This window comes from Oncorhynchus nerka, linkage group LG15, assembly GCF_034236695.1.
Source record: "Oncorhynchus nerka isolate Pitt River linkage group LG15, Oner_Uvic_2.0, whole genome shotgun sequence".
In the NCBI taxonomy this organism is placed as follows: domain Eukaryota; kingdom Metazoa; phylum Chordata; class Actinopteri; order Salmoniformes; family Salmonidae; genus Oncorhynchus; species Oncorhynchus nerka.
Window position 1 is genome coordinate 90557334 of NC_088410.1, and position 17614 is coordinate 90574947.

Consider the following 17614-nt stretch of genomic DNA (forward strand, 5'->3'; position numbering starts at 1 on the left):
CCCCCTGCCAGAATCCCCCCCCCCCATTCGCGTTCTTCATTGCTGCAACTTGCTAGTTGAGATTTCTGCTCTTCACTCTGTTGTCAGTTTAGCCTACATTTCACTGAACTTAGTAGCAGAAAGCATTTTTGTCTGCAGTTTTCAGTTTGGCTATTTGTTTCAAGTGTATGTGGCAGTTCTAGCTTGCACCTTCAGTGCTCGAGCACGCCCCAGCCCGCACCAGGGGGCGCCCGGTTCCGCCCTGGCCCATGTCGCCTGTACCTACAGTTGAAGTCTGAACATACACTTAGTGTGGAGACACTAAAACTCGTTTTTCAACTACTCCACAAATTTCTTGTTAACAAACTATAGTTTTGGCAAGTCAGTTAGGACATCTACATTGTTCATGAACAAAGTAATTTTTCCAACAATTGTTTACAGATAGATTATTTCACTTATAATTCACTGTATCACAATTCCAGTGGGTCAGAAGTTTACATACACTAAGTTGACTGTGCCTTTAAACAGCTTGGAAAATTCCAGAAAATTGTGTCATGGCTTTAGAAGATTCTGATAGACTAATTGACATCATTTGAGTCAATTGGAGGTGTACCTGTGGATGTATTTCAAGGACTACCTTTAAGCTCAGTGCCTCTTTGCTTGACATCATGGGAAAATCAGAAGAAATCAGCCAAGATTTAGAAAATAAATTGTAGACCTCCACAAGTCTGGTTCAAGCCTGAAGGTACCACGTTCATCTGTACAAACAATAGTATGCAAGTATAAACACCATGGGACCACACAGCCGCCATACCGCTCAGGAAGGAGACGCGTTCTGTCTCCTAGAGATGAACATACTTTGGTGGGGAAAGTGCAAACCAATCCCAGAACAACAGCAAAGGACCTTGTGAAGATGCTGGAAGAAACAGGTACGAAAGTATCTATATCCACAATAAAACAAGTCCTATATCGACATAACCTGAAAGGCCGCTCAGCAAGGAAGAAGCCACTGCTCCAAAACCGCCATAGAAAAGCCAGACTATGGTTTGCAACTGCACATGGGGACAAAGATCATAATTTTTGGTCTGATGAAACAAAAATAGAACTGTTTGGCCATAATGACCATCGTTATGTTTGGAGGAAAAAGGGGGAGGCTTGCAAGCCGAAGAACACCATCCCAACTGTGAAGCACGGGGGTTGCAGTATCATGTTGTGGGGGTGCTTTGCTGCACGAGGGACTGGTGCACTTCACATAATAGATGGCATCATGAGGGACTGGAAAATTATGTGGATATATTGAAGCAACATCTCAAGACATCAGTCAGGAAGTTAAAGTTTGGTCATAAATGGGTCTTCTAAATGGACAATGACCCCAAAGCATACTTCCAAAGTTGGGGCAAAATAATTTAAGGAGAACAAAGTCAAGGTATTGGAGTGACCATCACAAAGCCCTGACCTCAATCCCATATAAAATGTGTGGGCAGAACTGAAAAAGCGTGTGCGAGCAAGGAGGCCTACAAACCTGACTCAGTTACACCTGCCCTGTCAGGAGGAATGGACCAGTATTCACCCAACTTATTGTGGGAAGCTTGTGGAAGGCTACCTGAAACGTTTGACCCAAGTTATACAATTTAAAGGCAATGCTACACTCAATTAATATTTGGTATGTAAACTTCTGACCCACTAGGAATGTGATGAAAGAAATAAAAGCTGAAATAAATCATTATCTCTACTATTATTCTGACATTTCACATTCTTAAAATAAAGTGGTGATCCTAACTGACCTAAGACTGAGAATGTTTACTAGGATTAAATGTCAGGAGTTGTGAAAAACAGAGATTAAATGTATTTGGCTAAGGTCTATGTAAACTTCCAACTTCAACTGTAAATCCGCTACTGAATTTTTGTATTAGTCCATAAATAAATCTATTCATCATATCGTCATCTCTCCCGTGTCTTATTCGACTTGTATTTTTATAAGGATAAACATTTAGCCATAGTTGATCGGAAATGTTTATTGCTTGCCAACATTTTACTCCCTCCTCTATGTTTAATAACACACATACATTAATGATTCATTTCGGTTGCCTATCTTGACGTGAAGTTTGTTCTATATAAAGTGTTTGACTCTCATCTGTGTCACAGAAAGTATTCGACTCTAGCCACAAAATTAAGGAAATTAGAAGGGGGGATAATTCTGGCAGGGGAAAAATTTTCGGCACAACACCGGACCTGCCAAATAGCCTACTAACTTTTTGCCAACCAACTTCATCAGTGGTCTCTCAATAGCTGTAGGTAGGCTGCTACGGGCCACAGCCCCACCTTGCAGGGAACACTACTCCGTCTCGGACTTCACAGATAACAACATTCTGAGTCAGACGGCTCAACCTCCAGTCTGAAGAGATAGTCTTCATGGACTAGAGGGGATGGCTGCGCGACCGAGACTATTTTACCTACTCACAACTTTATTCCTGTTTTTTAACTACTACTCTGCATTACCGGCGACTGGCACCAAGAAAGGAAACTCGGATAAATGCAACTATAAGGTAAAAATCATCAAACGTAGCCTATCGTCGTGTTTTAGAAGTTATGTAGGTGCGTGTCAAGTCTTGTTCAAAAGACTTGAGTTTTTCTGACGTCAATTTTGACGTTGTTTGTAACCTAGCTGTGGAAATTATAGCTATTTAGATATTTTTTCTAAATAATTTGGGCGAATAAAAAACGTAACAAGAAGATACTTCAAGAAGTAAGACACTTTTGGTTTAAATATGCAGTATTATTGTAGATTAGTGCTATTTTATAATAACAAATGTAGCCAGTACTGGACAGAATAGAACTAAATGAAGCCAATACTAGACAGTTTGTACCACAACCGGAAACTGTAGAAGGTAAAACTTGTTGCAAGTGAGAAGTGGTGTGACAGGTTTGCCCAAACTCGGTCCGGTCTTGGGCGCGCGTTTTGGTTTTTGCCCTAGCACTGCACAGCTAATTACAATAATCAAAGTATAATCAAGTGTTGATTATTTGAATCAGCTGTGTAGTGCTAGGGCAAAAACCTAAACGTACACTGGGTCAGAACCGAGTTTGGGAAACCGTGGTCTATCAGATACCCAGCAATGTGTTTGACCTGAGCAAGTCACATTTCACTCGCCAATTGTCATTATAATGTTGTGAGAGTAGACATGGACTCAGTAGAGGAAGCTGATAAGAATTTAAAATGGATGAGTAAAATGGCCCACTTGTATTATTTATCAAATAGGCTGAGTATTATCTCTTGCTTTTGTTTGTTGTCTTTTCCTCAGCAGTGGCTGCTTCTTTGTTGTGTGATTGACTGATGTGCTATTGAGTGAGAGATTGACCCGTAATGCATTGTCTATGTTAGGGGCCGGTGGCCTTTGAAGTGATTTCCTATAGGAAGTCAGGCCACTGTTTGCGCGATTAAAATGTCTTGGCATTTCCTCTTTGTAAGGACAGGCCATCTCCCCTCAACAGCTGCTTCAAACAACTCTTAGGATGCAAGTCCTCAATCAACAGTTGCTAAAAGAAACACTTGAAGTTTTAAATACACAAACCTACAGGTGTCAGGTAGTTTTTTTTATTCAAAGGGACTGTAAAAGTCTACATATTTAATGCCAACATGATAAAACACTCCTCCACATGTAGTCTATTTTTGAGGAACCCACACTGGCTTTAGTTTTCATTATAATATGCATTTTAACTTTTCTTCCATTGATACAACATAAACCTCCACATGATTGTCTACTTAAAAGCTCAAACCTTTTACATAATATTGGCAACAAAGTGATTGGACATAGAAGTGTGTATAGCCTACACACAATATGAGTTTTCAACACTGATCCAGGCTGTATCACAACCGGCTGTGATTGGGAGTCCCATAGGATGGTGTACAATTGGCCCAGCTTCGTCCAGGTTTGGCCGGTGAAGAACGTCATTGTAAATAAGAATTTGTTCCTAACTGACTTGCCTAGGTTAAATAAAAAAATAAAATGAGGATCAGGCAGGATACTGTTTTGTGGATGTTGAGGTTGGCGTAGAGTTTTAATTCAGTAGAGCTTCTCTCCCATTGAGAGGGCAGCAGAAGTCTGCTGGAGGTCCCGTGGGACAGAGGTTGGCTCGGGATTAAAGTGCTTATCCTCCGGAACTCTGCTCCTTCCTTACCTCCCTCCATCCCTCACTCCCTGCCTCTCAGCGGTATTCTGTCACAGCCTCACCAAGGGGCTCGCTAAGAATGAAGATTACTCATTTATATTTTTCAAAATGAGCCAAAATTTCCATCCATCCCATTTCTCTCTAGAGGAGATTTGCTTGGATGTTTTTGTAATACACACTACACTTCATTCATATTCCATAGTTCTGTAATAACAAGAGAGGGGAAAAAGAGAATATCGACTCAAGCCAGGCTTCCTTATTGGATGGATATTACCAGCTGTGTAATCCTTTTAATCAAATGCCATTCGCCTACATCTGGTAAAATTATGATTATTGTTCGTGGAATTGGAGCCACCGTGATATCAGCCAAACTACGAAACATATTAGTTTGAAAGAGACAGTTGGAGATTGCAACTTCTTCTTGACAGATTTATCTGGGAATTGCATCCTAGGTTTCAGAGGAAGTCTGGAGGACCAATGCAATCAATAAAGTTTATAACAGGTCTCTTGGACAAATTCTGAGACTGGTGTTGTGTGCCAAATAGCACCCTATTCCCTATATAGTGCACTACGTTTGACCAGATAAAGTAGTGCACTATAAACGGATTAGTGCTCCACTTGGGACGCAGTCAGGTGAAATCACCCGTATTGGTTTCCCTTGGTGCTTACAACCACATAAAATTTTACTCCACCACCTGGGACAATGACCTAGTTGTTTGCCTTGCCTCTATGGGCCGGTTAAAACGCTTCAAAATCCAGCGTAGAACACACACTTTACATGAACGTTTCTCAGAACTAAATGACATAAGGAAAATAGGTTAGTCTATTTGAAGAGTAAACGGTCTGCACATGATTGATATGTTTAATTCATTGGAATAACAAATAATAATGTTCTGTTTGTGATTTGGTAGATTTTTATTATTGGTTTCAATGGTCTGCCGTATTTCCTAATATGTGGATACTCAGATGATCAGAGGAAACAATAACATTGATAGCAGCACCACTAATCACAGTACTACTCTGTTTTAAACCTCAGAACATACTGGTAGGATTGTCAAACGTTTCCCTTCCGACGGTACTTAGCACCTGAATCTCTTTTGTGTTCACACAGCAAAGACCTTGGAAATTGTCAGCCACTCAGCCTTGTTAAAATACTCCAAACCAGAAGGTGGCAGTAGCATTGTTTGACACTGCATGTTTGTGTGTGTTGATTAGTTTATGGTCTAGATTCTAATGTAAGCTAGGTAGCTATCTGCCCTAATGTTGCTATTTTGTAGAAAGCCCTGGTTGATACTAGCCAGACTAGACCTAGCAAGATGACGAAGAAACAATTTAAATCCCTCTCCATAATACCATACTGCCAGTGCCAGCCCATAGCCACATTATTTGCTAGCTAGCTAACGTTAGCATATTTGCTAGCTAGCGCAACATAACTAGCTAGCAAAGGACACTGCCCTAACTTTGTAGCTAACACAGGCAGCTGTTTCATGGAAATGAGCTTACCCATTGTGAGTTAATTATAATGTTAACACTAGTGGTTAGTTTGCCAGGGGGAATTATTTAGTGTTGTGTGCATTGCGTCTATGAACTTAGCTAGCTACCATCACATAGCTTACATTGCATATGAAGTGTGACTGCTTCATCCTTGGATGTGTGGAGAAAATGCCCTATTTTTTGGGTTGGCTCCCCCACGTGGTGGTTCGTGCTCTCTGATTGGCTCAAAATCAAGTAAAATCGGTAGGTTTGTCACTACCGGGTTGGCACGCAGCAGGTACAGCTTTTGTTCTAGCAAGATAAGGAACGGCCTCCCACAGTGGTGGAACGCTACAGGAGTGTGTTTTGCACCAACTGTCATTGTCCCAATGATTCCCAGTCATGCCTTGATATACAAATGGATGGAAAGAAAAAAATAAAGGACAGTGTTTTACAATGTCCCTAGACATACACAAGCAGTGGCCTGGCCAAGTCTTTTATAGTGGTGGCCCTGGGGTCCCTTACCAGCCCTGGCTTGACTGCACGTGTGGGACACCTTTTCCTTTCATCCACTTTCGCTTGAAGGTTACTCAAAGGAAAGAAGCACCCTCTTGTTCCCCCTTTTTCTTATGGCTGTAACATCTGGCTGCAGATGAATGATATCAGGGATGGTGCGCTTGTTTCGTAGTGTTGACAGTCTGTGAAGAGAGGGAGAAAGAAGAGAGAATGTGTGTGTTCATTCTGTGAGTTTGTCTCTGTGTGTGTGTGTGTGTGTGTGTGTGTGTGTGTGTGTGTGTGTCGGGGTAACAAGGTTTAGAGTTATTCCTCTCCACCTCTTTGAGGGAGCATTGAAAACCATCCAACCAGCTCGTAACCTTGTAGGCAGTTTTGTCTCTGTTCTGTGGGAAAGTCCCTGGTTGGCTAGCTCTGAATCGGGACAGAGCCGTCGCCCTGGAGCTTTTCTCAATGAGGCCGGGGTCTTTCAGATGCACGACTGCCTGCCTTTGATTGTCAGGGAGGGAGGGAGTCCTGCTGCTAGGGAAGAATGGCTGTTTGGCCCTGATAAGCGGGAGGTATGTTAAAAGTGAATTAGAAGTCCAGTATGTCTGTTCACCTCCCCAGGGTACTGCACTGCAGTGTTGATCGGCCGGTCAGAGTCTAGCTGTTGTTGTGCCTGGTCTGGTCTTACGCAATACATTTATAAATGAATTTTTATTCAATAAATAAATGAATGATTAAATGGTCAGACTTACTGTAAGTTAGCTTCCGTGTGGAATTGTTTGGACACACATGCGCCGTCACACACATATACAAACAAATACACACAGAACCCCCTCCCTCCCCACACACACACACAATTTTAATGACTGTGTCTGACTGACAGACTGAAGTGATTACTATCAATTATCTGCTCTTTTCTCTTTACCTCATCAGTGATCTGATATCCAGGGGAAGTTCCTACTTCCTGCCAAAGACTCAGACCCCAGCGTGAGATTACACAGTGTTCTCTTCAAAGGCTCAAGAGTCAGATAAATGGTTACGGTACAAGGCAGTCCCCTTCCTGTGTTTCAATGTGACCCGACTGACCAGTCATTTTATTATGACTACTACGACACGAAGGCCCAGAGCCCAGAGTGAGATTACACCACGGTGGTCTGCTTTCTTGTGCTCATTGTCACTGTGTTCACTAAGCAGTTGGTGGCTCGACGGAGTTGGTGGCTCGACGGAGTTGGTGGCTCGACGGAGTTGGTGGCTCGATGGAGTTGGTGGCTCGACGGAGTTGGTGGCTCGATGGAGTTGGTGGCTCAATGTCTATTTTTATTTGGTTGAGTTAAACAATTAGGGTTACATATCGTTAGTTCATTGTAAGTAGGGAAGGGATGTGGGTGTATTTACATGCACATTCATTACAATGTCATCCCTGCCTTAGTCATTACGGCATCAATGCTAGGGCTTCCATGAAGAGAGGAACAGCCGATGTCTCGGTCATTATCCTGGATGCCGGATCCTGGTTTGGATAGAGGTCCCAGGGTAGTACAGAGCATTCTTACAGCGTGAAGCACAACACTGCATATCCCAACAAGCACTCTCCCTCATCATACAGACATTTGCTTGCTCTGTCTCTGTCTGTCTGTCGGTGTGTCTGTAATGTGATCGGCTCTTTCTCAGCTAAACCTGGCTGGTCAGGACTAGAACAGACTGGAAGCCTTCAGCTCTTCAAATGGCTTCATTTGAATGCCATTCATACCCATAATTATGTGGATCAGAATCATTTGAATGCCATTCATATCCATAATTATGTGGATCAGAATCATTTGAATGCCATTCATACCCATAATTATGTGGATCAGGATCATTTGAATGCCATTCATACCCATAATTATGTGGATCAGAATCATTTGAATGCCATTCATATCCATAATTATGTGGATCAGAATCATTTGAATGCCATTCATACCCATAATTATGTGGATCAGAATCATTTGAATGCCATTCATATCCATAATTATGTGGATCAGAATCATTTGAATGCCATTCATATCCATAATTATGTGGATCAGAATCATTTGAATGACTCAGTTGTCCCGCCTTTAGAAAAACACCTTTGGATTTATTTCTTACTACTGTTGTTCATTGTCTTAGGATCGGATATCTTTTAGCCCACCTTAAGGCTATGTCTTCCAAGAGTCATTGAGTCTTCCAATAGTCTTCGATATAGTCCTGAAATTCCAAGACTTCACATATGATAAGGAAATGTGTTCTTCTTTTTCATCTATAAAAGGCAATTAAATGTAGTTTTATTGTTGTGTAGTTGTCCTTTCTTTATGGCTCCCCCCTTCAAAAGGCCTGTTTGAACTTGACACAGGTTCAAACTCTTTTATTGAATGGCAAATGCAAGTTGCTCAAAGCAATGTAAGATTAGGAAATATATTATCATATTCATCAAATTCTTGGATGGAACATTATTCAGGAAATACCTGTAGTTTAGTGACGTAAAGCTGTTGAATCCATTTGTAAATCCATTGTTAAATTTACTGTTAAATCCATTGATAAATAATTTGTTAAATCCATTGCATTAATAGCTTTCTAACAGTGGATCAATGAGAGCCAGGTAATAAATTGTACAGAATTTATACCATAGCAATTGATCTATACAGCAGCTGTACCCTTTTTATAAGTGAATTCTTACTCTCAGTCAAATCGAAACCATTATATGTCTATACAGCAGCTACAGTCATACATTTGTCTTCTCTCTTAACCTCAATCAAATATAAATCAACATTCTTAAATGGAGCAGAATACCGTAGTAAGTGAATGTCTTCCAGACATGAGGTTTCTCCCTCTGCTCCTTCTTGCCATGGAAAACAGAATAGATATCCCACTGGGAGGATGTGTTCATTTGTCTCAGCCTCTGCCCTCTGCCCCTGTATGCTGTGTTTTCTAGAGTGTCAGCCCTGCTCTGCCATGGTCTGTGTATCTACAAGGGGGGTCAGCCACCCTCTGTCCCCGTCTGTGTATCTACAAGGGGGGTCAGCCACCCTCTGTCCCCGTCTGTGTATCTACAAGGGGGGTCAGCCACCCTCTGTCCCCGTCTGTGTATCTACAAGGGGGGTCAGCCACCCTCTGTCCCCGTCTGTGTATCTACAAGGGGGGTCAGCCACCCTCTGTCCCCGTCTCTGTGCCACCCTCTGTCTCTGTGTATCTACAAGGGGGCCACCCTCTCAGCCACCCTCTGTCCCCGTCTGTGTATCTACCACCCTCTGTCCCCGTCTGTGTAAGGGGGTCAGCCACCCTCTGTCCCCGTCTGTGTCTGTGTATCTACAAGGGGGTCAGCCACCCTCTGTCCCCGTCTGTGTATCTGTGGGGTCAGCCACCTCTGTCCCCGTCTGTGTATCTACAAGGGGGGTCAGCCACCCTCTGTCCCCGTCTGTGTATCTACAAGGGGGGTCAGCCACCCTCTGTCCCCGTCTGTGTATCTACAAGGGGGTCAGCCACCCTCTGTCCCCCACCCTCTGTCCCCGTCTGTGTATCTACAAGGGGGTCAGCCATCCTCTGTCCCCGTCTGTGTATCTACAAGGGGGTCAGCCATCCTCTGTCCCCGTCTGTCTGTCAGCCACCCTCTGTCCCCGTCTGTGTATCTACAAGGGGGGTCAGCCACCCTCTGTCCCCGTCTGTGTATCTACAAGGGGGGTCAGCCACCCTCTGTCCCCGTCTGTGTATCTACAAGGGGGGTCAGCCACCCTCTGTCCCCGTCTGTGTATCTACAAGGGGGGTCAGCCACCCTCTGTCCCCGTCTGTGTATCTACAAGGGGGGTCAGCCACCCTCTGTCCCCGTCTGTCCCTGTCCCCACGTCTGTGTATCTACAAGGGGGGTCAGCCACCCTCTGTCCCCGTCTGTGTATCTACAAGGGGGTCAGCCACCCTCTGTCCCCGTCTGTGTATCTACAAGGGGGTCAGCCACCCTCGTCCCCGTCCCCGTCCCCGTCTGTGTATCTACAAGGGGGTCAGCCACCTGTCCCCGTCTGTCCCCAAGGGGGTCAGTCTGTGTATCTACAAGTCCCCGGGGGGGGTCAGCCACCCTCTGTCCCCGTCTGTGTATCTACAAGGGGGGTCAGCCACCCTCTGTCCCCGTCTGTGGGGGTCATCTACAAGGGGGTCAGCCACCCTCTGTCCCCGTCTGTGTATCTACAAGGGGGTCAGCCACCCTCTGTCCCCGTCTGTGTATCTACAAGGGGGTCAGCCACCCTCTGTCCCCGTCTGTGTATCTACAAGGGGGGTCAGCCACCCTCTGTCCCCGTCTGTGTATCTACAAGGGGGGTCAGCCACCCTCTGTCCCCGTCTGTGTATCTACAAGGGGGTCAGCCACCCTCTGTCCCCGTCTGTGTATCTACAAGGGGGGTCAGCCACCCTCTGTGTCCCCGTCTGTGTATCTACAAGGGGTCCCCGTCTGTCAGCCACCCTCTGTCCCCGTCTGTGTATCTACAAGGGGGGTCAGCCACCCTCTGTCCCCGTCTGTGTATCTACAAGGGGGGTCAGCCACCCTCTGTCCCTGTCTGTGTATCCCCGTCTGTGTACTACAAGGGGGGTCAGCCACCCTCTGTCCCCGTCTGTGTATCTACAAGGGGGTCAGCCACCCTCTGTCCCCGTCTGTGTATCTACAAGGGGGTCAGCCACCCTCTGTCCCCGTCTGTGTATCTCACAAGTCCCCGGGTCAGCCCACCCTCTGTCCCCGTCTGTGTCCCCGTCTACAAGGGGGTCAGCCACCCTCTGTCCCCGTCTGTGTATCTACAAGGGGGTCAGCCACCCCCGTCTGTGTATCTACTCAGTCCCCGTCTGTGTATCTACAAGGGGGGTCAGCCACCCTCTGTCCCCGTCTGTGTATCTCTCAGCCACCCTCTGTCCCCGGGTATCTACAGGGGTCAGCCACCCTCTGTCCCCGTCTGTGTATCTACAAGGGGGTCAGCCACCCTCTGTCCCCGTCTGTGTATCTACAAGGGGGTCAGCCACCCTCTGTCCCCGTCTGTGTATCTACAAGGGGGTCAGCCATCCTCTGTCCCCCACCTCTGTCTGTGTATCTACAAGGGGGTCAGCCACCCTCTGTCCCCGTCTGTGTATCTACAAGGGGGTCAGCCATCCAAGGGGTCTCTCTGTCCCCGTCTGTGTATCTACAAGGGGGGGGTCAGCCATCCTCTGTCCCCGTCTGTGTATCTACAAGGGGCCACCCTCTGTCCCCGTCTGTGTATCTACAAGGGGGTCACCACCCTCTGTCCCCGTCTGTCCCCCATCCTCTGTCTGTCTGTATCTACAAGGGGGTATCTACAAGGGGGGTCAGCCATCCTCTGTCCCCGTCTGTGTATCTACAAGGGGGGTCAGCCACCCTCTGTCCCCGTCTGTGTATCTACAAGGGGGGTCAGCCACCCTCTGTCCCCGTCTGTGTATCTACAAGGGGGGTCAGCCATCCTCTGTCCCCGTCTGTGTATCTACTAGAGGTCGACCGATTAATCAGAATGGCCGATTAATTAGGGCCGATTTCAAGTTTTTATAACAATCGGAAATCTGTATTTTTGGGCGCCTATTTGCCGTTTTAAAGAAATTAATAATTATAACTAGGCAAGTCCGTTAAGAACACACTCTTATTTTCGATGACGGCCTAGGAACAGTGGGTTAACTGCCTTGTTCAGGGGCAGAACGACAGATTTTCACCGTGTCAGCTCGGGGGATCCAATCTTGCAACCTTAGTTAACTAGTCCAATGCAATAACGACCTGCCTCTTTCTCTTTGCACTCCACAAGGAGACTGCCTATTACGAGAATGCAGTAAGCCAAGGTAAGTTGCTAGCTAGCATTAAACTTATCTTATAAAAAACAATCAAACTACACATGGTTGATGATATTACTATTATCTAGCGTGTCCTGCGTTGCATATAATCTGACTGAGCATACAAGCATACAAGTATCTAAGTATCTGACTGAGCGGTGGTAGGCAGAAGCAGGCGCGTAAACATTCATTCAAACAGCACTTTCTTTGCGTTTTGCCAGCAGCTGTTTGTTGTGCATCAAGCATTTTGCTGTTTATGACTTCAAGCCTATCAACTCCCGAGATGAGGCTGGTGTAACCGAAGTGAAATGGCTAGCTAGTTAGCGCGCGCTAATAGCGTTTCAAACGTCACTCGCTCTGAGCCTGTGGTTGTTCCCCTTGTTCTGCATGGGCAACGCTGCTTCGAGAGTGGCTGTTGTCGTTGTGTTGCTGGTTCGAGCCCAGGGAGGAGCGAGGAGAGGGACAGAAGCTATACTGTTACACTGGAAGTACTAAAGGGCCTATAAGAACATCCAATAGTCAAAGGTTAATGAAATACAAATGGTATAGAGGGAAATAGTCCTATAATTCCTATAATAACTACTACCTAAAACATCTTACTTGGGAATATTGAAGACTCATGTTAAAAGGAACCACCAGCTTTCATATGTTCTGAGCAAGGAACTGAAACGTTAGCTTTCTTACATAGCACATATTGCACTTTGACTTTCTTCTCCAACACTTTGTTTTTGCATTATTTAAACCAAATTGAACATGTTTCATTATTTACTAGAGGCTAAATTGATTTTATTGATGTATTAAGTTAAATTAAGTGTTCATTCAGTATTGTTGTAATTGTCATTATTAGAAATAAAAAATATAAAAAATTGTCTGATTAATCGGTATCTGCGTTGAAAAATCATAATTGGTCGACCTCTAGTATCTACCAGGGTGGTCAGACACACTCTGTCCTTGTCTGTGTATCTACAAGGCGGGTCAGACACCCTCTGTCCCTGTCTGTATCTACAAGGCGGGTCAGACACCCTCTGTCCCTGTCTGTGTATCTACAAGGCGGGTCAGCCACCCTCTGTCTGTGTCTGTTTGATGGACCAGGGGGTTCGGGCAGACATGCTCTGCCTGTCTGCTGGGTAGGACTTTGGGTCAGCGACCGTCTGCTACGTGTGCTGGACTGTGAAGGTCAACTGTACAGGAGCTTCCTAAATCCATTTAACATGAAGGTGTGTGTGAGAGAGAGAGAGTGGGGGGGTGTGAGAGGGAGGTAGGGAGTGTGTGTGTGTGAGAGAGTGAGAGGGGGTGTGTGTGTGAGAAAGGTAGTGAGTGTGAGAAAGGTAGTGAGTGTGAGAGGGAGGTAGGGAGTGTGAGAGTGAGGTGGGGTGTGTGTGTGAGAGAGGTAGTGTGTGTGAGAGTGGGGGGGGGGTGTGTGTGTGAGAGAGGTAGTGAGTGTGAGAGGGAGGTAGTGAGTGTGAGAGGGAGGTAGTGAGTGTGAGAGGGAGGTAGTGAGTGTGAGAGGGGTAGTGAGTGTGAGAGGGAGGGAGGTAGTGAGTGTGAGAGGGAGGGAGGTAGTGAGTGTGAGAGGGAGGGAGGTAGTGAGTGTGAGAGGGAGGTAGGTAGTGAGTGTGAGAGGGAGGTAGGGAGTGTGTGTGTGTGAGAGAGTGGGGGGGTGTGTGTGTGTGTGTGAGAGAGGTAGTGTGTGTGAGAGAGGTAGTGAGTGTGAGAGAGAGAGGTAGTGAGTGTGAGAGGGAGGTAGGGAGTGTGTGGTTACGTGAGGGAGAGGAGGGGAAGGTTTCAAAGCTGGAAAAGCCATCAGCTTTACAGAGAAGCTCCAGCTTTCATGGAAGGACTGTGCCTTGTAAAGGCATGAGTGTTAAATGCATGTGTTCACTTGGCATCCCTCCTCCTGAGGGTAGGTAGGGAATTATTCACTGCTGCAGGGATTTGTCTTCCAAGGAGGCCCACATGTTGTTCAGTGTGTGTGCTCATTCCTCCGTGTCTAAGCGCATGTTTTCTCATGTGTGTTTGTGTGAGAAACCTGGCCTCCCCTCGGGTAAAAAACAGGCCCTCTGTTTACGAAAAAGATCCAATGAGTTCTTGCTCAGTAATGTCATAGCATATGGTAGCATTTCAGACTGAGAGGCAGGCCTGCGACAAATGGTTGTGTCCCAAATGGCACCCTATTCCCAGTACAGTTCACTACTTTTGACCAGGGCCTATAGTGCTCTGGTTAAAAGTAGTGCAGTAGGTAGGGAAAAGGGTGCCATTTGGGATAAAGACATTGTGATGGGAGTGAAACAGGAAAGGCATTAAGGAAAACAAAGCTAGGGAAGGATGAACGTCAAGCCGTACTTAGATTGCGTTCCAAATGGCACACTATTCTGTACATAGTGCTCTGGTTATAAGTAGTGCACTATAGGTCCTGGTCAAAAGTAGTGTACTATATAGGGAATAGGGTGCCATTTGGGACTCAGACAGACTGCCTGGCCTGCAGCATTTGATCAATGGCTGTGGAGCAGAGGCCCCTCATCAGACTAGAGCTCTTTGTGCCCCCACGTACCTCCCATCATACCCCTCTGGGGTTTCTCTGTGTACACACCAGTCACAGACTGAGGCACAAGTCACAAGAAAGTAGTCCATGATCAGATAGGTTTTACTCCTATATTCAAATAACTGAAATGAGAGTTGTGCAACGTTTACATAGTTTGGAGTGCAATACAGTTACTGTATGTTTATAGTTTTATTGAATTAAATACAGTATATTTGCCAAACATACTTGCCTGTGATTTTTCTGTTTTGCTTGTTTTTCTCTAATTACCGAAAACCGTCAGGAGGAGTCATAGCTTGATACTCAGTTTTTGTGTGTGCGCTCGCCCGCCCTCCTGCCTACGCGTCTACAAAACTTATGTGTGTGACAGAACTCCTCCACAAAGCGACCTTTTATAGTCCCAAACGTGCATTAAACATCAACACTTCCCCTGTTTCCTCATCAGGCTGACTCAGAGGCTTTTTGATCTCTCTCTCTCATGTTTGAAAGGACGTCCACATTTTCAGGATGTTTCTAATTGCCTCCCTTCACATTAAAACACTCGCTCCGGGAGAAGTATAATTGCACAAATTTGGGAAACTGATACCTGAATCATTGATTCCATGTGGGCACCTTAGGCTAGATGGGGCTGACTGGGGAACGAAACAGCAACTTAACAACTACATGACCAATCTATTGTAATATTAATGCATTTGTCTTCTATTGTGAATATTAATGCTAGGCTCCAATGGAAATAGGACATAATGTAACTTTAAGGCAACTGTTCACTTATTCAACCTCCTCTTATTCCTGAAAACCAGAGAGAAGTTAGTCTGGATTTCATGTGATAAATGCCTATTCATGTTCTTACATCCACACAGGATGAAATGAACAAAAAAAGTAGAAAATGAGAATGTATCCTCTCAGAAAATGAATGTGACGTTTAAGACCTCCATTAAGGCTGGTCTGTCAGTGAGGGGAATGTATGGAGGTTTGACAGGGGTCTACGGAGCGGTTTCCTAAACCAGAGGAGCAAACTGGGCCTCCAGTGAAGCATATTCCAGGAGGGCACACACATACAGTTGAAGTCGGAAGTTTACATACAATTCCTGACATTTAATCCTAGTAAAAATTCCCTGTTTTAGGTCATTTAGGATCACCACCTTATTTTAAGAATGTGAAATGTCATAATAATAGTAGAGTGATTTATTTAAGCTTTTATTTCTATCATCACATACCCAATGGGTCAGAAGTTCACATACACTCAATTAGTATTTGGTAGCATGGCCTTTAAATAGTTTAACTTGGGTCAAACATTTTGGGAAGCATTCCACAAGCTTCCCACAATACGTTGAGTGAATATTTGCCCATTCCTCCTGAGAGAGCTGGTGTAAATGAGTCGGGTTTGTAGGCCTCCTTCCTCGCACACACTTTTTCAGTTCTGCCCACAAATTTTCTATGGGATTGAAGTCAGGGCTTTGCGATGGCCACTCCAATACCTTGACTTTGTTGTCCTTATGCCATTTTGTCACAACTTTGGAAGTAAGCTTAGGGTCATTGTCCATCTGGAAGACCCATTTGCGACCAAGCTTAAACTTCCTGACTCATGTCTTGATGTTGCTTCAATATATCCACATAATTTTCCAGTCCCTCCTGCAGCAAAGCACCTCCACAACATGATGCTGCCACCCCATGTGCTTCACGGTTGGAATGGTGTTCTTCGGCTTGCAAGCCTCCCCCTTTTCCTTCAAACATAACGATGGTCATTATGGCCAAACAGTTCTATTTTTGTTTCATCAGACCATTTCTCCAAAAAGTACGAGGACATTTCTCCAAAAAGTACGATCTTCGTCCCAATGTGCAGTTGCAAACCGTAGTCTGGGTTCTTTCTGGAAGTTTTGGAACTGTTGCATCTTCCTTGCTGAGCGGCCTTTCAGGTTATGTCGATATGGGACTCGTTTTACTGTGGATATACATGTAGATACTTTTGTACCCGTTTCCTCCAGCTACTTCACAAGGTCCTTTGCTGTTGTTCTGGGATTGATTTGCACTTTTTGCACCAACGTACGTTCATCTCTAGGAGACAGAACGCGTCTCCTTCCTGAGGGTATGATGGCTGCGTGGTCCCATGGTGTTTATACTTGCATACTATTGTTTGTACAGATGAACGTGGTACCTATAGACGTTTGGAAATTGCTCTCAAGGATGAACCAGACTTGTGGAGATCTACAAAAGGTCTTGGCTGATTTCCTCTGATTTTCCCATGATGTCAAGCAAAGAGGCACTGAGTTTGAAGGTAGGCCTTGAAATACATCCACAGGTACACCTCCAATTGACTCAAACAATGTCAATTAGCCTATTTAGAAGCTTCTAAAGCCATGACATAATTTTCTGGAATTTTTCAAGTTGTTTGAAGGCACAGTCAACTTAATGTATGTAAACTTCTGACCTACTGGAATTGTGACACAGAGAAATTGTTGGGAAAATGACTTGTGTCATGCACAAAGTAGATGTCCTAACCGACTTGCCAAAACTATAGTTTGTTAACAAGAAATTTGTGGAGTGTTTGAAAAACGAGTTTTAGTGACTCCAACCTAACCTCCAACCGACTTCAACTGTACGTATACATAAACACAATCATGCACGCATACACACACGTGTACATACACAGTATTGATTTGGTGGGACCAGAGAGAGAGGGAATAGAGAAGAGTGAGTTATGATGAATTAGCATTAATAGACCTTGATAAAGGACACAACGGCAATTGTCCCAGAACAAAAGGTTGGGAATGTGAAATGGAAGCCACATGTTGGGGTAATGAGAACAGCATGGTGGGTAGGTACTGGAGAGGAGAGCAGGGTACTGATTAGTACAGCCCTGCCCTGTTGGAGGAGATGACCTCATTTCCTTCTGCCCACAGCCTGGGCTGTGGCTGGGGTTAGAGAAAGAACCATGATGGTAGGATAGGGGCTGGGGTTAGAGAAAGAACCATGATGGTAGGATAAGGGCTGGGGTTAGAGAAAGAACCATGATGGTAGGATAAGGGCTGGGGTTAGAGAAAGAACCATGATGGTAGGATAGGGGAACCATGATGGTTAGAGAAAAGAACCATGATGGTAGGATACGGGCTGGGGTTAGATAAAGAACCATGATGG

The 17614-nt window shown here is 45.1% G+C and overlaps 1 protein-coding gene across 2 annotated transcripts in view; it reads left to right on the forward strand.

Annotated features, from left to right (window-relative positions):
• Positions 1–2157: 2157 nt before the first annotated feature.
• Positions 2158–17614, forward strand: part of il17rd (interleukin 17 receptor D) — an 89399-nt gene continuing 73942 nt past the window's right edge. For both annotated transcript variants that reach the window (XM_065002020.1, XM_065002021.1), the window contains exon 1: positions 2158–2525. In XM_065002020.1, coding sequence (XP_064858092.1) covers positions 2406–2525 — 120 coding nt within the window. In that variant the 5' untranslated portion in view covers positions 2158–2405. The remainder of the gene's footprint in view (positions 2526–17614) is intronic.